Source organism: Nicotiana sylvestris, chromosome 9, assembly GCF_000393655.2.
Source record: "Nicotiana sylvestris chromosome 9, ASM39365v2, whole genome shotgun sequence".
NCBI classification, from domain to species: domain Eukaryota; kingdom Viridiplantae; phylum Streptophyta; class Magnoliopsida; order Solanales; family Solanaceae; genus Nicotiana; species Nicotiana sylvestris.
The window spans coordinates 94,845,794-94,872,572 of record NC_091065.1 but is presented as its reverse complement, the minus strand read 5'-3'; the positions used below and the strand labels follow the sequence as shown (position 1 = coordinate 94,872,572).

Below are 26,779 nucleotides of genomic sequence, written 5' to 3'. Positions count from 1 at the left end.
TGAAATCAACATATAATATTAAACATAAATTATAAAACCTTAACATATAAACTTACTGAAGCAATTCCTGAACCTAAGTAAAGTGCAAGAAAAGTACTAAAAAATATTGATGTAACGTTAAAAAAAGAAGAGCTAGATATATGGAGAATTTGCATTTTAATTACTAGATTCCTTGTCAAATATCAAGATTCTTATACACTCTAAATAGACAGAAGTCGTTCATATGATTAAGAGATTATGTCATGAAAAATATCTAAAGATTTGAAAAAATATTTTTTACTAAAAAAATTGAAGGGCCGGCCCGCCCTAGCGCGCAACCCTCTTAGAGTTGGGCTGGGCTGGCCATTTTAAGGCCCATATAGATGGAGGGCCGGCCCGCCCTAGCCCATCAAATTTTAAAGCCCACAAGGCTTGGGTTGGGTTGGGCTTGGCCAGCCCGCTTTACTCATTGGTTATCCGTTTTCTAAATGGATAATATGGTTCTTATCCATATTTGACCTATTTTTAAAAAATTCATTATCTAACCCATTTTTTAGTGAATAATATACGTGATTAACTATTTTCTTTTAATCATTTTGACACCCTGATTGCTAGCAATAGGTTGCCTTTGATCATTAAATTTTAACAGAGGGAGTAAAAACTAATTTTTAGTCAATCTCTTTATTCTTTTTCCCTTAAGTCCACTTCAAGAAGAATAAATTCATATCCACTTGAAACTCTGATATATCATTCTTAACTATCAGAAACTTCTCTGTGAAATCAAAGATAACCAAAAGCTATACTCAATTGGTATTTCAGATTGTGCAAGATAGACCAACAGTAAAAGAAGGTATAGACGAAGAAATATCCAATATAGAAATAACTAAACAGGGAAGAAAAGATGAAAGAAAACAAAGTTAGACAACATGGGGCTTTTTTTGTACTCACGTGGGTTGCACATGAACAAGCTTCCGTTCATTTTGACAGATAATTACTGGGCGAGCGTCGTCACTTTTTACTTTAGGGCTAAAAACTAATCCATTCGGTTCATAATAAGTGATCAATTTACTTTTTCATTTCGGTTCAAAATAAGTGTCATCAAGAAAGAATTCAATTTATTTTTACAAAATAATCTTTATGTACATATCCCTAAAAAAATTTCTTACTCCTCACATTAAATGTTTAATTAGGAATAGTTTAATCATAGTAGTTATTTTTATATAGAATTTAGTATTTTTTTAATGGGCGTGCTAAACACAAATTTGTTATATAAAAGCAAATTTGTTATAAAAGGATAAGCTTTTATGATATATTAAGGACCTTTTCCAAGGTGTTATATATGAGGGACCAAATGAATTCAAAGCACATACAATAGGGATCATTTTGATCATTTTCTCTGCTTTTTCATATAACGGTAGGATCAAAATTATAATTAATCGATATTTGAGGCACAAATAATGTAAATTTCCTTACTTTGAATTATCCAATGGAGAAAAGTAAACCATAGACTGTTACTTTAAAAGACAAACAAAATTAGGAGGAGGTGTCGGCATTCGGCAACCTTAAAATCCCAAATTGTCAAACCCTCCATCACGAAAGACTTCCTGTCCGACATAGAAATTGGAATCACTGCTCCAATATCGAACTGAAACATGGACAAATTGGACAAACTGAAAATGGCATCTTCGTCACTGGGCGAACGATTGAAGACAGGAGGAGCTCAAATGAGCAGAATGGTAAGCGCAAAAATGAAAGAAATCCTACAAGGCCCAACCCCAGAATCTAAAATGGTAGATGAAGCCACGTTGGACACCATGGAGGAGCCTAATTGGGGCTTAAACCTACGAATTTGCGGGATGATCAACAGCGAAGAGTTCAACGGGACGGAAATAGTCAAAGCGATTAAGAAGAAGCTAGTTATGTCGAAAAGCCCAGTGAGCCAGAGGCTGAGTTTGGATTTGCTGGAGACTTGTACTTCTAATTGTGAGAAAGTTTTTTCGGAGGTGGCGTCCGAAAAGGTATTGGATGATATGGTTAAAATGATTGAGGACCCAAAAACTGAAACCGGGAATCGGGTTAAGGGTGTGGAGCTTATTACTGCTTGGGGAGAATCCGAGGATCTTAGATACTTGCCTGTGTTTCGTCAAACTTACATGGTACGACCCTAGTTCCAGAAAATATGGGGTGTTTATTTTATATGATTGACATGTTTTTGTTTTGAAGTATACTTCTACTACTCTGTTACAATTTGTATGATGCAATTTGAATTTGACTTGGCATGTAAGAAAAAGAAGATTTTTGAAACTTGTGGTTTTGTACTTGTGGTTATAAGACTTGAAACTTGTGGCTTTAATGAGTCAAACTTCTTGTACCAGTGACTTGGTACTTGTTTCAGCCGATAAAAGACTCTTTTTCAATTTGCACACCGTGTGTTTTTTCAAATTTTACTTCAAAAGATTGTGGATGTCCATATTAATCTTTTCTTTGAAATCTCCATGTAGAAATGTTGTTTTCACGTCCAACTCCTCCACGTCAAAATCTAGGCTAGTTGCCATGCTCAAGACTATTCGAATAGAAGTCATTTTGACAACATGTGAGAAAATTTTATCAAAATCAATATCTTTCTTCTGTTCGAAACCTTTTACCACCAATTGAGCTTTGTATCTGACCAGCGTGCTGTTTCCATCTTTCTTGAGCTTAAAGACCCACTTGCACTTGAGTGGTCCTTTGCGTTTTAGAAGTTCAACCAGTTCATATGTACCTTTCTTTTTTAGAGAACCCGTCTCTTCTTACATGTCTTCCATCTATTTGATTTGTTCTAGATGAGATAACACCTCCTTGAAATTGTCCCCCTCATCAGTGACGGGGTATACTATGAAGAACGATACTTTGTGGATTATACCTTCTCTCATTCAGATCTTCTCAAAGGTTGTTGTCCTTCTTCTTCTTGTTGCTCTTCTTCTTCTTCCTCTTGTGGACTGGGCTACTCCCCTGGACTGGGCTACTCCCCCTGCTCAACAACCTGTCTCATCTATGCCTTCCATGTGCCATTCTTCACATGTGGAAGGATTACGTACATGTACAGTAGAAGCGGTAACAATGTTAGTGATTGTACCATTATCATTTTTGGTCTCTGCTGATTGATCACCACAATGTTGTAAATAGCGCTCTCCCCAACGCTAATAGCGTGAGGCGACACGAAGCAAAAGCTTAACGCTATTTTCATCTGGGCGTAGCGTTTTCTGAAAAGCGGCAGCGATGCGACGAGGCATGGAGGCGACAAAACCATAGCTTTTTAAACTAAAAAAAAAAACAAGTGACTTAAATAAAACATTAGGGTTTTCTTCTCTTCAAAACCATTTCTTCCTCTTTTAGCAGTCGGCAGTCAGCACAATGCAACTCTTCTTCGAGTTTCAGGTACTAATTTCTCGTCGTTCTTCTTCTTTCTTCTTTCTTTCTTCTATCTTTCTTTTTCTTTTTCTGGCAGTAAGCCCTTTGTTTTCCGGTGCCTTTTTCCGGCAGCAAGTCCTCTCTTCTTTCTTATTTCTTTTCTTTTTCTTCTTCCGGCAGTAAATCTTCTTTGTTCTTCTTCTTTCCGGCAACAACTGATTTCCAACATAACTGTTCTTTCTTTCTTTTCTTTCACCTATGTTTTCTCTCTTTCTATTCGTCTTTCTTCTTCTGTTTCTCTCCTTTATTCTATTTTTTTAGTTTTTGTGTACAAGTAATTGCATATTAACTTCTCTCTATAATTACAATTACAATTAACTATTCTTTTCTCTCTTTAATTACAATTAATTTCTCTCTTAAACAGTATATTCAATGAAATATTTGCTAGTACGTTTTCATTATTGAGTTTTTGGTTATTTATACATGCAAATTTAATATTTTAATTTCTTTGTATTAATTGGCGCTTCACTGCAAAAAGGCGAGCACTTCGCTTCTCGCTTCTCGCTTCTCACCTCAGTGGAGCGGGCACTCGTCGCTTTTTGCCGCCTCTCACTATTCAAAACATTGGATCACCATGAATCCCGACCATTTCTTCTCTGAAGATCACATCTTTGCTTCTGATGATCTTCTTCCTTTCTTGGTCCTACAATCTGTAGCCGAACCATTCATCTCTATAACCGATAAAGATGCAGAGTGTTAGTTAGTTGTTATGTAAATAAGCATAATCCTACAAGGAGTAGGAGTAATGTAGGTATTGTGTATTGTTATAAATAGGGTAACTTGTATTATAGTTAAGTACATCAATAATATATTTTTCTCCCGTGCTTTCTCGCACAGGGACTAGTTTTATCATCTAGTTTCGTTCTCTGATTCTTCGGCATATGCGCAAAAGCTCTACATTCGCACTTTCAGATGGGAGTAGGGCACTTCTTGTTGGTCTAGACTTTATCTGGAATGTCAAACGCCCACAGAATGGATGAAGTTTTGTTAATCAGGTAACATGTTGTGCGAGGTGCTTCACCCCAAAATGACTTAGGTAGTTTTGCCATTTTGAGAATACTTCTAAACTTTCTGCTAGGACAAGGGGAGCCGCTTAGCGATCCTGCAAGATATAGGCGCCTGGTTAGTAAATTAAATTATCTCATAGTGACTAGACCTGACATTTCCTTTTCTATGATTGTTGTTAGTCAGTTTATGGATTCTCCTTGTGATAGTCATTGCAATACAGTTGTCCGCATTCTTCAGTTTATAAAATCTGCTCCAAGCAAAGGGTTATTGTTTGAGGACGAGGCAATGGGCAGATCGTTGGATACTCATATGCTTATTGGGCAGGATCACCTTTTGACAGACGTAGATATTGTGTTTTAGTAGGAGGCAATTTGGTGTCTTGAAAGAGCAAGAAACAGAATGTACATGTGAGCTAGTTTGGAATTTTGGATCAAACAATTGCTCCAAGGAGTTGAAATTTTGTGAAATCAGCAAAATGGAACTTGTGTGCGATAATCAAGTTTCCCTTCATATTGCATCAAATCCGGTGTTCCATGAGAAAACTAAACACATTGAGATTGATTGTCACTTTGTCAGAGAAAAGATATTCTCAGGAGATATTGCTACAAAGTTTCTGAAATCGAATGATCAGCTTGCAGATATTTTCATCAAGTCCCTCACTAGTCCTCGTATTAGTTATATATGTAACAAGCTCGGTACATATGATTTGTATGCACCGGCTTGAGGGGGAATGTTAGTTAGTTGTTATGTAAATAAGCATAGTTCTACATGGAGTAGGAGTAATGTAGGTATTGTGTATTGTTATAAATAGGGTAACTTGTATTATAGTTAAGTACATCAATAATATATTTTTCTCCCGTGCTTTCTCACACAGGGACTAGTTTTATCATCTAGTTTCGTTCTCTGATTCTTCGGCATATGCGCAAAAGCTCTACATTCGCACTTTCAGATGGGAGTAGGGCACTTCTTGTTGGTCTAGATTTTATCTGGAATGTCAAACTCCCACGGAATGGATGAAGTTTTGTTAATCAGGTAACATGTTGTGCGAGGTGCTTCACCCCAAAATGACTTAGGTAGTTTTGCCATTTTGAGAATACTTCTTACTTTTTTGACAATGGGGCGAAATCATTTCAGCCAGGGGCGGATCTAGGGGGCGGCCCCTTCGCCGGAAAATTACACTTTATATACAGGGTTCAATTTGTTTTTTTATGGTTATATATTAGATGTTGCATCCCCTTAACACAAGCCTAAAGCATAGTTCAGAGATCAAGGGGGTTCAAACTCTCCTTAAGGGTGCGAATTCGAATACCAGCTCCCACACATCGCAAATATTTTTTCTTTCTATTGCTTCGAACGGTACATTATGCAGAAAGTGATTCAAATAACTATTGTCTGCCTTCAAGTGTGAACTTCTTTTAACAAATTAAATATCGCCTTATTTAATTATTAAAATAGTTGTTTTTGCAATCATCTTCTGTTAATTTTTTGTTTATTATTTATTATACATGACAATTTTTTTGCCTTTTCTTCGTTGGAATACCCTTTTTTATTGGCATATTACTTTTTTCTTTTGGAAAAAGGATTACTTCAACACAAACCGCCATATAAGTTTTAATCCAATATAATATTGTTATCATGATTTTCAATAAATAGTTTAATTTTTGTTTAGATTCCAATTTTATTGATGAACCCGTTTGACATTAGTTGTAGATACAAACAATTTTGATGAACCCATTCGACGAAATTATTTAATGTTCACTTCTTTCTTGAACCTCCTTGCTCAAAATCCTGGATCCGCCACTGCCTTCAGCTACACCATTATGTTGTGGGTTACGAGGAACTGTCTTCTCATGTTTGATTCCATGGTTTGAGCAGTAGTCTTCAAAGTCCTTTGAAGTATACTCACCTCCATTGTCGGCCCGGAGACGTTTCAATTTCTGACATGCCTCCCTTTCCACCATTCAACTATAGCATGGAATTTCTGGAAAACATGAAATACCTGGTCTTTGGTCCTTAAGAAACAAACCCACAATTTTCGTGAAGTATTATTAGTAATGTTACGCAACGCCTTCCTGATGTTCTTTGGAAGGGCAACGTAAGGCTAAGCAACCGATGTCAGTGTGGTTGTTGTCCGCCAATGAGGTCCCCTCCGCACGCTAGACTAGATTGTCAGTGTCGTGCGGGAAAACCAATGTCATGAGCAATTACGGAAGCTGAGAGAGAATTGGGTTTTGAATGTTGATGATGATTTTATTGATGAATGAAAGCTGATTACAAAAGATGCAGTGTCGAGGGAGAGAGACACCAGTACAGAAAATTGATTGCTTGAAAATGTTTGATTGCTTGATCCCCGCTAATAATGCTTAAAAAAAATAAACCAAAGTTACATGACTTGCCCTAATAAAGCTGTAGAAGCACACTGAATGAAAATGATGTAAACTAGCTTATAATTACAATGAAAAGGACTTAGTTTATTACAATGTAGAAACAAGTCCGATGGCAACAACTTTGTCTTGCGGGTCAGGGTCTGCGCGCGCGGTGCTGTTGGCGCGCGCGACACTTGTTGTGTTTGCCTGAGGCTAGGCACTGGTGCTTGGTATCAGGGTCTGTGCGCGAGGCGCTGCTGGAATGGGCCTGCAGCTGGGCGCTGGCGAGGCATCAGGATTTGCGCGCTCGGCATTGTCAGTGCGCGCGACGCTGTTGTCATTGGCCAGCCGCTGGACGCTGGCGAGAGGCATCGGTGGGGCGACAGAGGCACATGCGCGCTTGTCACTTGGCGCAGCCAAGACCACGGGGCCGACCATGGCGCTAGGCATTGTGAGGCTTGCTAGGCCGCCATGGGGCGCCGCCAAGGGGTCATGGGGCGTGTCTGGAAAGCAGCCCATGACAGTAAGTGTGAGAAAATATTTGTTACCTCCTATTGATTCTACATCCATTGGACCACAAACATCAGAATATTCTAAATCTAGTATATTTGTCTTCTTCCATGAGTTGCTTGAAATGATACCGTATGTTATTTTTCAAATAATCACAATGATTCACAATAGTATCTTTTGCAAAAGAGATCAGTGACTTCTTGGCTAAGATCTCAGTCCCTTCTCACTCATATGAGCAAATCTTCGGTGCCATAAATCTACAGGTGTGTCATCTACAGTTGCTTGTAATCCACCTTCACATATCTCAGTGGTTGTCTTGTACAACGTATAGGGAGCAACTCCTATAGCAATCACCATTGATCCTTTGGTGAGTCTCTATTTCTTATTGGTGAAGTTATTCTCGTACCTGTCTCGAGCTAGAGCAATCCCTGAAATTAAATTTAGTCACAGATTTGGCATGTGCTGCGCATCTTTTAATACTAATGTGCAGTCGTCATTTGTCTTGATACAGACGTCACCAATCCCAACAATCTTTGGGTGACTAGTATTTCCCATCTTGACATGTCCCAAAATATCATGCTTTCTACCTCCAGAAGAATTTACTGGTGTGGCATGGTATGATGTTGTTGTGTCATCGTGACACAACCCATTCTGACTCTTGGCTTGCTAAGTGCATGCATTCCCCGTGAATGAAAAGAACCACTAAATCATCGTTGTTTGTGTTGTCATCATTCTTCGCCTCGACCTTTCTTTGGTCATTCTCTTTTAAATTGACCGTGTTACCGTGATTGTAGCTATTTCTACCTAAGTTGCGCTGACTCTTCGATTTTGGTGTCGTCCCTGTCCCGATACGAGACCGGGCGGGAGCGGGATACGTCCCGGATTCGGTCAACTGACTTCGGACACTTTGACCGGAATCCATCGACAAATTCGGGAGAAAATTTGAGATTTTGATTTCTCAAAATCATAAATAAAACAGATTTAGGAGAATGAAAGAATACTGTCCATCTTGGAGAATGAAAGAGTGAATTCTACAATATTCATGTAAGTTTTTCACATAATATCTCTCAAAATTTACAATATTTTTATAGCTATATTTTTTATTAGCCGAATTCCCGCACCCGTATCCATATCCAGATCCGCACCCCCGAATCTTAAAATTTAGATTTAGCCGAATGCCCAAATCCGATACTTGGATCCGTCCCCGTATCGGATACCCGCACCCGTATCCGAGCAATTTAGATTTCTACCCTTTGATCGGTTCCAAGACTTTCCACGAACTTTTGATTTATCACGGCTACTTGATGCTCTATAAAGACTTCTTCCGTGGTTGATTAATGTGTGCTTTTACTTCAATTCGTCACTCTTAAAGGTTAAATTTCTTGGATATGTTTTATCTTTCTTTGTGTATCTGGTGTACGTGCGCTATCAGTTCGTGCCAGTGGAAAGGGCAAGTACTTTAAGTAGATTTTGTATTCTCTCTCTCATTTATTATGTTTGCTTAGTACATTTGAAATGTCTTGTAGCAGCACTTGTCAACATTCAATCAATCAACTGAGTGTTAGTCTCAACAAAGTTAGAGTTGGCTATATGAATTCTTTGTAATCATTCTGCTCTATTTGAGTCCAAATCATTTCAATGCTGTTTTGCTATAATTAATCCTTTTTAATGCAAATTAGGAATATCTTTATAACTAGAGGTACAGGCATGTGTTAAACATGTGTTTTTTTCGATGAAGATGTGTTAAACATTTGTTAATTTGCTTATATTGGCCTTATGTAGGGGGTTCATTTGGGCGGTTACTCTTTCAAAATCTCATCCTGAGACCTAACTACGCCATTCTCTTCGTCAAGAAAGACTTGACCTCAAGCTTAGGTCTTTTTATTAAAAAAAAAAGTTACTAAGACAATTGACACCAGATGCAAAAAAGATAGTGGTTTGAATTTTATATCTAGGCCTGTGCAAATATTAAAGGACTAGAAAATGGGCATCTTTTTTTTTTTTTTTAAAAAGTTAGAATGGTAACAGTTATATTAAGAACCCAGCACAAAGGTTGTACTGGTAATCTTTTTTTTTCTCCAGAAAACATGGGGTGTTTGTTTTATGTGCTTGACATTTGCTTTTAAGTAAATTTCTACTTACTCGGTCCAATTTATCTGATGCAATTTGAATTTGACTTGGCACGGAGTTTATGAAGAAAGGAAGATTTTTGAAACTTGTGATTTTGTACGGATTCCAAAAAGTAATCAAAAACCTATCCTTGTTCTTCTTACAAGGATTCTATAATGTCTAAAATGGATTCTTCATCGTTTACATAGCTTTCTCTACACCAAAATTGAAACAACAGCATACAATTCATCTTCTTATAGGGCTGCTTCTGTTTTCAAAACACCTGGTATTCCTTTCCTTCCTAGCTATCCACCATATGCAAACTGGGATCAAGTTCCACCAGTTTTTCTGCCTTATGCTGCCAACCTGATTATGCCACCGTCTTAATATATCTACTGTAGTTTTTGGCGTAGTCCACCTAAGTCCAACCATACTGACAAAGGGTTGCCACAGCATGGGAAGTTGCACGACAAAGCAAAAATAAATTTCTATTGCTCCCTGTTTCTGCAGAACGTAAGTAACATCTGGAGCTCAACTGAATTCCTCTTTTCTTTAGGTTCTCTTGGGTTAAACCGGCCTGCCTAGACGCTAACCATGTAAAGCATACTACATTAAAAGGAGCCTTGATTTTCTAAATTTGTTTCCAAGGCCAATTGTTATCCCCTAGTTGTTTCCTGACAATAAGGTATAAGCTGATTTTACTGTGAATGTCTTTTTGCTGGTCCCCTTCCAGATCAAAATATCTTCAGTATTTGTTGTGCCTAGAAAATGCGCATCTTGAGGCAATATTGAGCATAAAGCTCGGCTTTTGCTTGTGCAACTAAAGCGTTCTGTTATTGTTTCATTTGTTTTTCCTTGATTAGATTTTTTTGAGGTGAGAAAGGGGAGACGTGGGAGAGGAGGTGTTGTTTAGCGATAGAAATAGCAAGTCGTTAGAAATGTTTGTCACGTTTTTTAAAAAGATAGGAAAATCTGGAGTTCTCTCTCTCGTCCATTAGTCTTTATTATTTTGGATGGGTGGGAGTTAAATGGGGAGCGCCAAGCCCTGTCCTTCTCTGCATAATTCATCACCAAAAGGCAGCTGCTGCATCACATGATCAGCAATATCTTGTGGCAATAAATCTCTCACAGCAGGTTCATTCCAGGGTCACCCTGTATCAGTTTAGCCACCTTATCATTTGCACCATGAATAAATTCTTCTTTTGTCACTTCTTCATCTTACTCTGCTACTGATGAATCTGCCTCTTCAACTACAAGGCCACGGCAGGACACCTATGTTTCAATGTCTCACAACCTTTGGTGAGAAGTCTGGTTTCCTCTTTTAGATGCAGATGTCAGGGACAAGACAACTTGTTTGACAACAGTGGAAAAGATATGGCTGTAACAATATATCTACAGGGGCTAAGGAGCATGAATGTTGTAATTTTTGGTTATGCTCATTGGAGATGCTATCAAAGTGCTCGTATCAGATTGTTTTGTTTATTACTTGATTCTTTTGTATGGTAGGAGCGGTGCTTACATAATAATCTATATGCATGTTCTTGGATTATCATTCTGATTGATTAAACATGCTAAACAGAGTAACTTACCCAAAACAAAGAAATAAGCTAAATGGAGATTTATCAGAAAATATTTTGTTTTAAGTTTGCCTTTTCATGGACGTGTCTGCATTGAGACATACCCTTTTCCGTTTTAGTGTTCACGTGATGAAAACATCCGTATGCAGTGGAATGGATGGGACCTTTAGAGGAAGGGGTTGGGCTGCACGTGGTAGACCATTTAAGTGTGTCTTATGTCAGTGTATACTAACTTCTAACATCAGACTGAATGGACTTTGATGCTTGATGGTAGACTAGCGAGTATCTTTGAATTGATCGTGCTTTCATTTACATTTTGCATATTGCATGCATTGTTTATCCAAAGGGCAAAGGCGCTTAACTTTCTTTCATTTTGATAGAACTTGAAGAGGCAATATCCCCTGGAGTCACACATGAATGAGCAGCTACTCTCACCACCTGAAAGCTACCCTATTCCTCATACAGGGTTGCGGAATCATGAGCATACAGCTTACATTGGTGAATCCACTGAAGAGAAGAAGGAATTTCTTGTAGTAACACGGAACAGTCTTGAGATCCTTTCCAGCATATTGACTTCTGAAGTTGAACCAAAGCCCATCAAGGTTACTCTCTTACCTCCTCCATGTTGGTGGTAATACTTCACTAAGTTGTTGAATTTTTATTCAGTGTGATCCTCTGCCCTTCGTTTCTTCCACTTCTTCTATTCCAGTCATTCTTTAATTTCTGTTATCTCATAAGTCTTGCTTTGATTGCTACTCTTACAATTTTCAATCATCTCTGATCTAATTACTATACAGTAGGAGGAGGTAGGTCTCTTAGCTCATCGACCGGTGATATGCCTGTCAAACCATGTTGAAAATCGAAGAAACTTTGTTATATTAATTTAACATGAGGGCTATATCTTAACCTTCTGTACTACCATGTTCTTGAATATGCTGCCCGATATTGTGAAAAATTGAAGTTACAACTCTAAAGCAAGTTAGCTTCCTGTGAACAAAGAGTTCGTTCAATGCTGGGTTCAATAACCAATGAGGTTTTTTTGTTTCTTGATAAAGTCAACAAATTTTCATTAATAAACACCAAGTCAGTATAAAAGAATATGTAGTAGATGTGTATATGATTCTCCTTGAATTCTCTGCAATGGATTTCGGAAAGAACTGAAGCTACAACTCTAAAGCAAGTTACCTTCCAAGTAGCAACAGCTTTGTTCAATGCTGGTACCAAAAGGAACCAATGTTGTCTTTTTGCTCTTTTTGGGTGATAAGTTATTTCATTTTTAAACACCAAGCCAGTGTAGAGAAGTTGTACAAGATGTGTATAAGATCTACTTGATTATAAGGAACCAACATTTTAGACTTGGGCACCAACCTTTTAAAAAAAATTACCCTCTTCTTAGTGGACTACCCCCAGAACAAGCATTTATCCTAATATCTTTCACCTCTATTTCTTACCATTTATTCACTTTCAGCACTTAAGATTTTGTTTTTATTTTAGGTTGATATCCTTTCTTAAAATTGTTTTGCTCAATATCTTAGACCTCTCCTCCTCTAGTTTAACAAAAAAAAACCTCCCCTCTAGTTTAAATAATAACATAAAAATCTGCTAATAATGTCAGAGTTGACTGGTGATAATTTTACGTCTTTTGATTAGAATTCATACCAATATTAAAACATCATTTACTTGGAATTTCTTTTATTGTAGTACTGCCTTAGTTCTATAGTGAGTACACGGAAGTATGTAATCCGAGATAGCTTTTGTTGTAGTCATTCAGCTTTTAGGATTGTTGTTTGCCATCAGCTATGCATAGGGTGCCCAAGGTCCACTGAGGGGCGATCTTTTCCTTTGGTACAGCCCGGCCAGCATCATCCAAGTAAAAAACCCTTAAAAAATAATTATCCCCTGGGGGGGGGGGGGGGGCAAAAACAAAAGATAACAAGCAACAAAAACTAGAACAGAGCTTCTGACTGCAGCTTCCAAAAAAAAACCCAGCTCTGAAACTCCCCGCTAAAAAGTTGCCCAAAGATATTCTGGTGCTACATTCTCAATAAATATGAATAGATCAGCCAGATTCATGATATAACCTTACTACATTTCTATGGAATAAATTTTCTTCTACTTCTTGTCCAACAACTTGCTTCACCCATCTCCAAATTCTTGAGAAGCTTTTCTCCCATAATTTTCCTCCTTAGCCCCTATTAGAATTTCCTACATTGATTGAATTTTGAGTTTCCTTGCATGATTTTGGGCAAAGCATTGTATCACGAGCTAACTTTTGGGGTTGAGCTAGACCGAATTATCCATCTACTTAAGATTGTATTAAACTAGACCAATGTGACGCTCCCGTGTTGTATTGTCACACTCCACATGTCCAGCCCTGGGCATGCGGGGGGAGGGAGGGTTAGAATGTCCCACGTTGATTAATGAAATGAGTTGTTGTCTCCTTATATGGTTTTGGGCAATCCTCACATCACAAGTTAGCCTTTGGCATTGAGTCAAGCCGAAGGTCCATCTTTATTTTTAACAACCCCCACAACTTGAATCAACATTCTTTTACTTCCACCAAAAAGCATAGGAGTAGAAATTAGAAAATCGAATACCTCATTTTCATTCAATCATGAAGAATAATATTAAATGGACAAAAGAAGGAAAGAAAAGGAAAACCCTAAAGGGGTTTCAGGATGAGATGAACAAGACAGCAGTAGGGCCATGATAGGTGTCGAGGACTCGAGGTGGATATGTGTCAAAGGTTTGGTTTAAGGGTCTCAAGGATGGTGGTGACAAATATGAGTTGACAAGAGAAGTGGAGTTTATGTGTGTGTGAGGGGATCAAAGCTCACTAGAGAAAAGGAAGAGTGTCTTTTGGAGGGTATCAACGGGATGAAAGTTAAGCATATTGATGACATCAACCATCTGGGTGGAGCATTTCACGGACAAAATATGAAGATGTTTAACATTAGAGAGCCTATGATATTATTTAAACTAAAATGAAGGTCTATTTAGTTTCCTTAAACTAGAAGGGAGGTCCAAAATCCGAATAATTGACATATTATTTTATGTCGGGGAGTGGAGGGGTTGGGGGGGGGGGAGGATGTAGGCTAAGGACGCAGGCTAAAAGGTATTTACATATTTTTTGATTTCAAGGTGGGCAAGTAAATTATACTTTATCAAACCATTTTATGAAAGGTTCCAAAATAATGGAATAAACCACAAACTACTGACATCTAACATCTGCATGCACGTGTTTTTCTTTAGTAATTCTCCTCTCCATGCCATCCTTCGTCTCGTAGACACTGTTTTTCATTATGGCAGGGTTTTGTCAGAACTTTGTTTGAATAATACTTCCTGTTGGCCATCATAGTCCAAGGAGCTCCTCTCTACCTTTCAGAATTCCACCACTCTTTCCTTAGTTTAAGATAGCATTACCAAAACCTCCCCTTTTTAAAGTCATATTGGCTTATAAATTTCACGACTATCACTAATTATTTTGGATTAGAGAATTGTCATAATTATGAATCTCCATATTTCCTAGTGTCTTAAAAGAACTGTCCTTGAGCAAAATTATTTTATAGTGGCATAATAGTCCTTAATATTATACTAATGGGGGTGAAAGCGTAACTTTCCCTTGTAAACTCATTAATTTAAATTACTATATGATATGGAGAGGATCAGAGGAAGTATATTTTATGCTACATTAACAATAAGATTTATTAGATAACCTATAGTAATTAGAGATAAATCAAGTATATTTACTATGGTTACTTTTAAATAGAACTTTTCTTTACTGTATGATGTTCCATGGCTAAAGTTGAAAATGAACACTTTAAACTAACACAATTAGTTTAAGGCCTGCAACACTTAGTTGGGAATGTAAGTGAAACTTTGAAGCTAGCTGGAGGAATCGAGCATGATTTTGTGCATTTGAAGAATAGCCTTTTATCTTTAATGTCTTTTTGGTGTGCCCATGAGGTTCCTATTAGTATAGAGGATTGGGTGTCTTCAAGAGAACCATTTATTTTTGTAGGTTTCTCTACTTTCCGTTTACTACGGGAGCATTTCTTCCCAATATTGTCAAAGAATTTATCTTTTACGGGATAAAAAAGCTAGCTGGAGGTTCTTTGACTTATCATAAACTGGAACTGAGTTCAATGTAATTACCCCTAAAACTTGAATATGATCAAATTTAAAAGTGAAGTCGCGGTACCCAGTGAATTAGTCTTCTTTTTTGGTTTCCCACCAAGTGAAATAGTCGAGGTGTGCGCAAGCTGTGCCAAAAAAAAGAAGAAGAAAGTGAAAAAGTAAGAGCAAATATCTGGTGATAAAATTAAATGACCTACGACGGGGCTTAGGGGTCGTTTGGTACGAAGACAAGTTATACCGGGAAAACAAGGATTAGTTTGTGTGGGTATTAGTAATACATGGATTAATAATACAAGGAATATTCCTTGTTGGATGTTTGGTTCGTTGCATTATATCATTTAAAATATTTATTTATTTTTAAACTTAATAGTAATGAGTTTGCAATTATACCTTTGGGTACTTGGCCTTTATTGGCTTCTAGGAAAAAGACACGGAGAATTTTGTCCCTTTGGTGCTTTATTCCTGTATAAGTTATATATGGATTAGTTATTCTATGTAGTTGGTGGTATAAAATAATGCACCAATTGGTGTATTAAGTTATACAAGGATTAGTTATATATAATTCAAAATCAAAACCAAACATTGTTATGCCAAACTATATACCATGATTATTTTCCTTATACATCATACTAAACTAATGTTTAAGTCTAAGCAACATCATTTCTGAGTTGATCAAGCCATGTTGGTAAATTTTTACAAAAAACATTCTGTTGTTAAAACTTCCTTTTGCGTGTTATTTGACATATTTTGTATTCCATGAAAGAAAATGAAATCCCCCCCCCCTCTCTCTCGCTCTCTCTGGGGGGGGGTGTTCTGATGGGCGGGCGGGGAGGCCTTCTGGGACAAGAATAAGCTGATAAGTTTGTGTTACTGAAGGATGATCTGGCGGTGAGCATGTTGGAGAACTGCAAGCAGTCTTTGGCTGTTATACAAAGAATTGTGGAATCAACCTCAGGTGATGAGGGGTTGATGTTTGAAGCTTTAAATCTTCATGATGAGCTTCGACAAGTCATTTCCAAGTACGAGGAAATGGAAGCAGCTCTGGAGTCGGGAGAAAAACTACCTAGAACACCTGAAGATGGAAGTGGCCTGCCCAATACAGCTCCAGAGGCTGGAGAAAAACTGCCTAAAACACCTGAAAAAGGAAGTGGCCTGCCCAATGTTGCTGATATCAGTGAAGCCAATTTAGAGAAGCCGTCTTTAAATGCATGTGAAAGCCATGCTGTAGCCCCTACAAATGAAGAAAGCAATCAGTCACACCCCGAGGTTGTAAAACCGGGTATTTCAGGGGAATAGAGGCTTGATTAGATGAGGCAAACCAGGCGTGGTAGTGTTTCTTGTTTGCCCTTCTAATTTATCAGTTATGTAGTTTTTTTTTCGTAACGAGTGCATCTGTTTTTGTGCATATGTATTACTGAGCATAACTATCAAACTTCAGCTTGTAATAACTACATGTGATTTCAAGTTATAATTCCGGATGTGACATTCCGTCCATCAGCTGACTATTCTCTTGTGAATTTGAAACCTGTCACCTTTGCCTTGTGTAGGAATTAGCTAAAAAAAAAAAAAAAAAAAAAGGTGGAAGTAACAGAAATACTTTCTCCTAGCTTGTAGCAGCCCTCTTTCAATGGGAGCTGATATGTGCATCTCAAGTTTGTTGCTAGGTGTTTCAAAAACAATTTCTACTCATACAACAACAACAAACCCAGTGAAGTCTTGCGAGTGGGGTCTGGGGAGGGTAATGTGTACACAGATCTTACCACTACCATTAGGAGGTTGAGTACTCATACTATAAGGCAATTTATCATACTTGATTTTTCTTGTTATTTTCTACCAATACACGTGTAGCCCCTTCTAGTATGCACAGCTCTTACAGGGACTGTTTTGATTTTCTGTGAATCAAGCAATACAAATGGTTGCGTCAAGTTTTCTCTTGTAGGACTGAAAAGGAGAATGACTTCTATTCCACAAAAATAAAAGTATTGTGATGAAATAAAAGCAATTTAGTAATACATGAACAAAAAATAAAAGCAATTTAGTAAAACATGAACAAGAAAAAAAGATAGAGAGAAGGAAAAGATTTTCTTCTTTAATTGTGTGTATTTTCCTATTTATTACAAGGCCTTTATATAGGCATATAAAGTGAAGAAAATATGTCATTAAATATGTCATTAAGCATTTCAGACGAAGATAGATGAAGATCGTGGAAGAAGAATAGACATCCGTCATAATGTGATATTTATCATAACACTCCCCCTTGGATGTCCATAGATAATGTGTCTCGTTAAAACCTTACTAAGAAAAAACCCTATGGTAAAAAATCCTAGTGAAGGAAAAAGAGTACACATGTTTAGAAATACACCTTTTGGTTGCCTCGTTTAAAACCTTGCAAGGAAAAACTCAGTGGGACAAAACCTTGTAAGGGAAAAAGAGTACAACGCGTATTAACTCCCCCTGATGAGAGCATCAATTCACATCCTTGATCATTCACATCCTAATCTTGTAAACTAGTTTCTTGAAGGTTGTCGTCGGTAGAGATTTGGTGAACAAATCAGCCATATTATCACTTGAACGAATCTGTTGCACGTTGATATCACCATTCTTTTGAAGATCATGTGTGAAAAATAACTTTGGTGAAATGTACTCTGTCTTATCTCATTTTATGAATTATCCCTTCAATTGGGCTATGCATGCTGCATTGTCTTCATATAAAATTATGAGTAGTTTGTCACACTTCAAACCATATTTGTCTCGGATAAGATATATTATAGACCTCAACCAAATACATTCTCAACTTGTTTTATGAATAGCAATTATCTCAGCATGATTAGAAGAAGTAGCCACGATTGATTGTTTAATCAATCGTCAAGATATGATAGTGCCTTCATATGTAAACACATAGCATGTTTGAGATCAAGCCTTGTGTGTGTCAGATAAATACTCTACATCGGCATAACCAACAAGATCGGGATTGCAATTATTGCCATAAAATAAGCCCACATTGGTAGTCCCTTTTAGATAACACAATTTGTGATTGATTTCACTCCAATGTCTCCTTGTAGGAGCAGAGCTATATCTTGCTTAGACATTAACTGAAAACGTTATGTCACGCCTTATAGTGTTAGCAAGATACATTAGTGCATCAATTGCACTAAGATATGGTACTTCAGGACCAACAAGTTCTTCATTTTTTTTTCATGAGGTAGGAATGGATCTTTATTTATATCGAGTGATCTCACAACCATCGGGGTACTAAATGGATGTGCTTTATCCATATAAAATCGCTTTAAAATCTTTTCAGTGTATGCTGATCGATTGATAAAAATTTCATCTTTCATATACTCAATTTATAGACCAAGATAAAATTTTGTCATTCCAAGATCTTTCATTTCAAATTCTTTCTTTAAACAGTCTACTGCTTTAGGAAGCTGGCTGGGAGTTGTAATGATATTTGAATCATCAACATACACAGAGATTATAACAAATTCAAATCCAGATCTTTTTATAAAGATACAAAGACAAATTGAATTATTCTTGTACCTTTCTTTCAATAGGTACTCACACAGGCGATTATAGCACATGCGCCCTGATTGTTTCAATCCGTATAAGGATCTTTGAAGATTTATTTAATAAATTTCTTGGAAACATTAATATACTTCAGAACAATTTTAATCCTTCAATGATTTTCATTATACTCATATCAAGTTTTCATGTATTGCCAGATTAAAACCTGAAATGATTATATCCACCATAAGAGAACATGTCTCCATATAATCAATGTGAGGATATTTACTAATTTTCTTGTGTCACAAGTCGTCTTTATGTCTATCGACTTGAACTTTTTTTTGCACAAGAACACATTTATACCTCTATTGGCGTTATACTTTCAGGTGTTGGGACTATCCGCCCAACTTCACATTTTTCAAGTGAAGTCAATTTTCATTGCGTATTTTTCATTTGGCCAATCATTTATCTGTCCAAATTTCATGACAGATTTGAACTCAAGATCCTCGTCAATATTAATAATATTGAGCGCTACATTATGTTAACAATATCGTCGATGATCATTTTATATCGGTTTAATTATTATACAATAAAGACATAACTTATTGAGATCTCTTTATCTCATTATTTTCAGGTATCTGAGCCTCTCACATGAGGTCTTACGAAGTGTTATGTCGTGGTACTCTTCTAGAGCACTTGCCTCCTTATTATGACCATCTTGAACATTTGCCCCTCTCCTTCTTCAAGGAGTTTTATCCTTGGAACCGATTGGTCTGTACGCTTCATGCGTGCCATAGACTCTGTCCCTCATGGACTTTATTCTATTTGGAGCATTAGCAGCTCAAAAAAGACGTTTAGCTTTGGGTCAGCAAATGCGTCTGTCAATAATTTATAAATTAATTATCACTTGAACTTCAAGTTCATATATTTTTGTACGAGGATCTATATGTATTCATAATAATTCATTTCACATATCACTTTCTCAGCTATCCATTTTCTCCCCCTAATGTTGGTATCACCAACACATTTCCCAACCTTCTTGGGGAACCCATCTTTGTGCATTGTGGTGGCATAATTAAATCATATAGCACATTCATATTTCTATATAGAAATTATTTGGTTCCTGACCCTGAATCGATTGTGATAGGGAGAAATTTTCATAACTTGGCTAGATGCGTACAAGTGCTGGTGTATATTAAATAATACATCTCATACCAAATTTCATTTTTGGGAGTTTATTTCTCATAACCAATGATTTAGCTATAATTGGAGGCATACAATTTCCGCTAAACCAAGTTGGATTTAAACCAGTATTATCAAAGATAAATCATCATAATTTATATTCTGGAACTGTGTTCTAATAATTTGAGCAAGTAATCTTGCAAAAGCCAAACTGCAAGTTGATAACAAATGCAAATGTGACCATAGAATAGATGCATCTATTAAAATCATATAATCGTAAACGGTCCACATTTCAGGTGATTGGGCCCATATATTTATATTTATTCATTCCAGAAATCAAGAGATTCAATCCCAACCTTAATTGGTATATCACGAGAATAAGCTGCACAAGAGAATTCTTGAAGAATCTTCTATTCTTCAATATATGTCAATGTAATTCTTAATTAATTTTTCGCATCATAATTGAACCGGGATGGTTAACCGGTCATGCCAACTAATATTTATTTTAGTAAACCTCTAGTTTACTTGTGGCATATGATTCCAGCATCATGCTTATATTTGTGTAGTACAAATAGAAAAAAAATCGGGTAACCTTTCATATTTACCCGGTATGATTATAGAAATATGTAGATATTCAATCTTCCTTTCATTTATAGTCTCAATATGCCAATCACTTTGACTTATACATTTGAAATTCAAAAAGTTTCTTTTGAGACTTTACAATATCAATGTTATGAATAATTTTATTCATCCGAATAGTAACAAATTAGTTTTTCTGGAGCTCTTAACAACTTTTGTACTGCAAGATCTTTTATCATATCATTCAATGGTAAATATCCTTCACTCAGAAAATTATATCATAATAAAATGTCTTGGTCAAAATTATCATAAGCAAAATCATTTCTTACTTTAATTTTGCGTTTAATAATTTTTATAAGGCATGCCAAAGTATTTTGGCGTATCGCATGTACGAGACCAATGACATATTCATGTAACCACACAATAATATTTATTCTCTTTATTTCACTCAAACATTCCTCAAAGGTGAGTTGTGTGGTATTCATTCAATCATGCCTTGCATGTCTTTATTCATTACTTTTATCACATATTACCACATTCACCTTTAGGAATGGGTCGGCATTCTCAATGCTTATCACAAGTCACATTCTCTTCAAGGAATGGATCATAATCAGCGATGTGCTTCATACCAATTTGATGGTAAACATTGCTTTCACATTTTGAAGGATTATTTTGAGAACCCTTGTTGTTCTCCTTTTATAATCATTGTGATGATTATTATTATTATTATTTGGAATGCTCGCGTTCATTGTTCAACCACTTGTCTTCATTTAGACTTATTATGCACAACTACCACATTCACTTCAAGCATGGAGCTAATCAAGTGGGACAATCTTCATGCTTTTTCATGAAAAATATATTATTTTTCTTTAGTCATCATTATATCATCAATATGGTACACTGGGGCTCAAACCCAATGTCTTACCAATATAAAGGCATGTTAGGCCATAATAAATTGGGACTCAAACCCTACTCTTATCATTATGAAGCATCAGGACTTGATCCTGATGTCTTACCCTCAATCAATGGCATAATAGGCTAAACAATATTGAGATTCATTCTCAAGCCTTAATTTCAATCACATGTCAATAAAGTTGTACACAACTAATTTGCAACTTAACAAATCAAATTTGTTTTCTTAAATAAGTGTACAAATCTCAAATCAGCATAAAGCTTTATCAATTATTTGTAGCATCTATATGAAATACAACCATTTGTAGTCAGAATATTTCTTCTAAATTCTATTAGAGTTTAAATGGATCATAAAATCATTGTCATAATATTTATTGAGTCTCTCTCAAAAATATTATTATTTTTGGGGTATACCCTACCTATTGGATTTGATTTAATGTCATGATTTTCCTTCACTCAATTCAACCAAGCAATTAGTGAATAAATTTATCAAAAGTACAACATATAGGTAACAACACATATATAGTACTAATACATAAATTCAGCATTTATATTACCTGAAAAGTGACATTATAGGTAACAACTTACTAGTTGTAGTTTATGCACCATTCATATAAAATACTTGAAAATGGTAAGTCAGTAGCAAGCATCAAGTAGATCATGGATACTCGAAAATGCCTCTTCTAATAGTCATATTAATCATTGTTTCCTTTCAAATGATACGACCATAAATTATGAAGTATACTTTCTCAGTAGCTGATTTGTTTTCCAAATTTTAAAGAAGTAATTAATCAACCTAGATAAAGATGTGAAGTATTTCTTATTTTCTTCAAGATGATTTATGCTTCTAATCAGTATGACAATTTTATTTTTTTTATGCAAGTGCAAAAACCCAAAAGGAAAAAATATTCATCCAAGTAAAAAAATATTAAAAGCAGCATGACAGATTGAAGATAGATAGCACACAAATAAACATAAGACAACTTATATAACGTATCCTTGGTTACCATGACATGCATCATATCAACAATTAACTGCTACTATGATTTTCACATATAGAACTTTGAAAATTTCATTCCATTCATGTGATATAAAAGATGTAATATGGATATGTACTTATGCAATACATGTGTAGTACGAAGTTGTATGCATACAAGATATTAGATGAATGACAAGTATAAGATAATCATACATTCTTACGTTTCATTACTTACCATATGTAGTTTCTCTTTACATCTAACCAAGAGATGATATGTATGGCTTTTAATTGCAATCTTTTTGGATGTAGTAAAATTTTTGTAGATATATATACAATTGGTTAGAGACTCGTGCTGATAACGTATTATAAAATACAAGCAATTTAGTAAAACATGAACAAGAAATAAAAGCAATTTAGTAAAACATGAACAAGAAATAAAGATAGAGAGAAGGAAGAGATTTTCTTCTTCAGTTGTGTGTATTTTCCTATCTATTACAAGGCCTTTATATAGGCATAAAAAGTGAAGAAAATATGTCATGGAATATGTCATTGAACATACAAAATATGTCATTAAATATGTCATTAAGCATTTGAGATGAAGATCGTGGAAGAAAAGTAGACATCCACCATAATGTTATATTTATCATAACAAGTATCAATTTTCTTCCCTTTCTTTTAATGGATTATCCAGACAAGTTCAGGGGCCGTCTATGTATTTGGTATTTCTAATGATAGTTTAAATTTTATCAATCTAGACATATCTATCATCCCTACTTGTATGGATCATTTGTTTACTTTTTTTTTTAATTATTAAAATTTGACTGTTGTTAGATTAATGAAATGGAATAATTATCATGTGCTATTGAGAAAATTTCTCACACAGGAACATTCGAAAGATTATAAGTTTGTCAATTTGTAAAATTCTAGCTAAACTTTATGTCAAAAAATAGTCTATTGATAACGCAAAAATAGATTCAGTGTACTAATCATGATTATGGTAGAGTAGTAACCACTTCTTTATCTTTAGTAAGATAATCTCGTGTTCGAATCTTGGGTATGGAGTCACTTTTATTAAGGAGTGGTCCTAATATGGGTATCAGACCCCCGGATGAAATAATAATAATAATAATAATAATAATAATAATAATAAATGTATTTGAATTTTTATTTCATAAAAATAATAGAAAAAAATCATCAAAGTGATATTTTTGGGAGAAATTCAAAAAAAAACCAGATTTACAATTGGTCGTTCAAAAATAGCCCAGTTTCAAAAGTAATCGAAATTTAGCCATTTTTCATGTAAAGATAAATCTGAGCGAAAACACTGTTCAAACCCGGAAAATACGACAGTATATTATACTGGAGTTCCAGCATAAGTATGCTTGAACTCCAGCATAATATGATGGAGTTCCAGCAAGTATAATTGTCCAGTATAATATACTGGAGTTTGGAGCACCGGTGCTCCAGTCTCCAGTATATTATACTGGAGTCAGCAAAATATACCGGTCCAGCATAATATGCTGGAGTTCATACACAGGTGCACCGAACTCCAGTATATTATGCTGGACTGGTCTCTGTTGCAGCAAAATAGTAGCTATTTTTCATTGACTTTGTAAACGCTGGCTATTTTTCAATGACCAGTTCGAAAACTGGCTATACCGTGCTATTTTTACGATATTTTTTTCTAAAGAAAATACTTACTTTAGCGGGGCATTTGCACCTATATCCGCTTTTTGTGTCACGTTTTAACTTGTGCCTGCTTTGCAAAAAAAATTGCAAGCGTACTCGCTTTTTCGCATAACTTCAGCATAAGGGCTGAAGTAGAAAAGGCAATCACGCAAAACTTCAGCATTCTAGTAGCCGGGCCTGAAGTTCAGCTCTAGAGCTGAAGTTTTTGTTTTGTAACTGACGAACTTCGGCTCTAGAGCGGAAGTTTTTATTTTGTAACTGGTACTATCGAACTTCAGCTTTAGAGCTGAAGTTTTTGTTTGTAACTGTCGAACTTCAGCTCTAGAGCTGAAGTTTTTATTTTTAACTGGCGAACTTCAGCTCTAAAGCTGAAGTTTTTGTTTGTAACTGGCGAACTTCAGCTCTAGAGCTGAAGTTTTTAAAACTCTTGAGTATGTACTGCTGAAGTTTCTATTTTTGGGGAGGAAGATTGACCTTTCAAATTCCATATTCTAAATATAGAGATGACTTCATTGATTTATTCTAGTAATTCATTAATATACTCGAAACCACATTTTCTTCTAAACAGGTCTGTAGCAGTTTATCTTGCTGATATTTATATTGAACTTGCTCAGATTCCTCCAAGATGATAGCATTTGAAAGCCTTTCCTTCAATTTTTGCAAGAAATCCTCTGGATCACAAACCAAAGATATGTTGGAAGATCGAAAAGGTAAGTGACACATTTAAGAAAATCGAATAAGAAGAATCAATATACTCATACTGTCTTCTATATATATAGTAAGATGGCTTCTGAAGAATTGAGTGAAGCCGCAAAAGGAGGGATATTGTTACATCAATGTTAAGTTCCGGAGAGATATGGAGATTACTAGGAGAATGAGGAGGAAAAAGGAGTCTGAAGTTGTTTAAAAAGTGGGTACAAGTTAAAAGTTTATAAAAAAAATGAATATAGGTTAAATGGGGGCGACCAAATAGGGCGCCCCGTGCAATTTTTACTACTTTAGCCCATGCTGAGTCCAGGCCCAATTCCAAATGTTAAAACTTGCAAGAGTATTTGAAATCAAAAGAAATAATTATTTTCTTATTTTGGACTTCTATTGTTTTTTAAAATATATATTCCTATAAGTTCTTGAAGTCCAACTGAGTCTTAAGATGTTAATCTTGTTTGACCTGTCAATTTTTTTTTCTTGTTTTCTAATTTTTATTTGAGAGAATTTAGCAAGTGAAACGTTGGATGTTCAACTTTTAATTTGGTAATTGATTCTTCTAATGGAAAAAAATCTTTTGCACATTATAAAATGAGATATTTATAATGTGTTGTCGTAAATATAAGTTGATTAGACAGTTTGATATAAAAAGGGCGGGCCCGATAATAGTCAGATTTACAACTGGTCGTTCAAAAATAGCCCAATTTCAAAAGTAATCGAAATTTAGTCACTTTTCATGTAAAGATAAATCTGAGCGAAAACACTGTTCAAAACCCGGAAAATACGCCAGTATATTATACTGGAGTTCCAGCATAAGTATGCTTGAACTCCAGCATATTATACTGGAGTTCCAGGATAAGTACTGGAACTCCAGCATAATATGATGGAGTTCCAGCATAAGTACACTAGAACTCCAGCATAATATACTAGAGTTCCAGCAAGTATAATTGTCTAGTATAATATACTGGAGTTTGGAGTACCGGTGCTCTAGTCTCCAGTATATTATACTGGAGTCAGCAAAGTATACCAGTCCAACATAATATGCTGGAGTTCATATACAGGTGCACCGAACTCCAGTATATTATGTTGGATCGGTCTCTGTTGTAACAAAATAGTGGTTATTTTTCATTGACTTCGTAAACGCTAACTATTTTTGAATGACTAGTCCGAAAACTGACTATATCGTGCTATTTTTACTTCCAATATAGTGCATGTAAGTTTTTCTAATGGTACTTAAGAGTTTTTAAAATTTCTTATTTGAAATTTAACTTTAAATCATTTCGATTTAATTTTTCACTCTAGCTTGAATTCTAAAATTGTCTTGAAATATCCTCTACCCCACAATAATAGATGTAAGGTCCGCATACAGTTTACCTTTTTCAGACTTCACTTTATGGGATTATGCTGATATGTTGCTGATGTTGTAATCCTAATTATACACTCCTCCTCAACTTCTCTCAGAAAGAAATATATTTCGGTTCAAGAAAGCTTAAGTTTTTTCTTATTTTCACCAAGTGACCATTTTAATTTATCAATATGTAGTTCTAGATAAATGAAAGCTTGCACAAAAATAATCTAACGTAATATTTCTTATAGGCGGGTAAATGTATCTAATATTCTAATTTCTTTTTTTAAAATTTTATTTACCAAGCATTTGCTACTATCACCATATAAAGACTCTTTAGAATTGAAATTACTAAACATCATTGTAAAAGATTTGCCAAATAATTTGTTAAATTTTTTCAAATTAATGATTTGTTCACTTTAAAAAGACACCATGCATCGAGTATAGAATATTAAAGTTGCGTAAAAGGGTCATTTGTGTCCCTCTATTATCGATAATTAGTTATTAGTACCCTCCGTTATACTTTCCTTCACTATCACTAACGGACCCTTTTAGAGACACAATCTTAAACAACCTAAACATCTACCTATTTGGATCCCTTACTCGTTCACCCCTCATTCCACCCGATCCAGCCCCTAAAATCGAACAATACCCCAAAAATCGCTCGTCTCTCCTGTCCCTCCCCCTTTCTCACCTTCTAGTATTCTTCGTCCCCTAATTTCCCTCCTCTCTATTCCCTTTTTTCTTT

General features: G+C 35.7%; 1 protein-coding gene across 1 annotated transcript; it reads left to right on the top strand.

The window, feature by feature from the left end:
- Positions 1-1,489: 1,489 nt before the first annotated feature.
- On the top strand, positions 1,490-16,653 carry LOC104243369 (TOM1-like protein 2). The gene is made up of 3 exons (XM_009798550.2): positions 1,490-2,135; positions 11,380-11,601; positions 16,013-16,653. Exons 1-3 carry the CDS (start codon positions 1,632-1,634, stop codon positions 16,430-16,432), a joined length of 1,146 nt encoding a protein of 381 aa, XP_009796852.1. The 5' UTR covers positions 1,490-1,631; the 3' UTR covers positions 16,433-16,653.
- Positions 16,654-26,779: the final 10,126 nt, after the last annotated feature.

Bases quoted from the DNA above. Each gene is read 5' to 3' on its own strand.
- LOC104243369 (XM_009798550.2), top strand. From the start codon at position 1,632: ATGGACAAATTGGACAAACTGAAAATGGCATCTTCGTCACTGGGCGAA. The intron at 2,136-11,379 runs GTACGACCCTAG...TCATTTTGATAG, and splicing joins TGTTTCGTCAAACTTACATG to AACTTGAAGAGGCAATATCC. The intron at 11,602-16,012 runs GTTACTCTCTTA...GTGTTACTGAAG, and splicing joins TTGAACCAAAGCCCATCAAG to GATGATCTGGCGGTGAGCAT.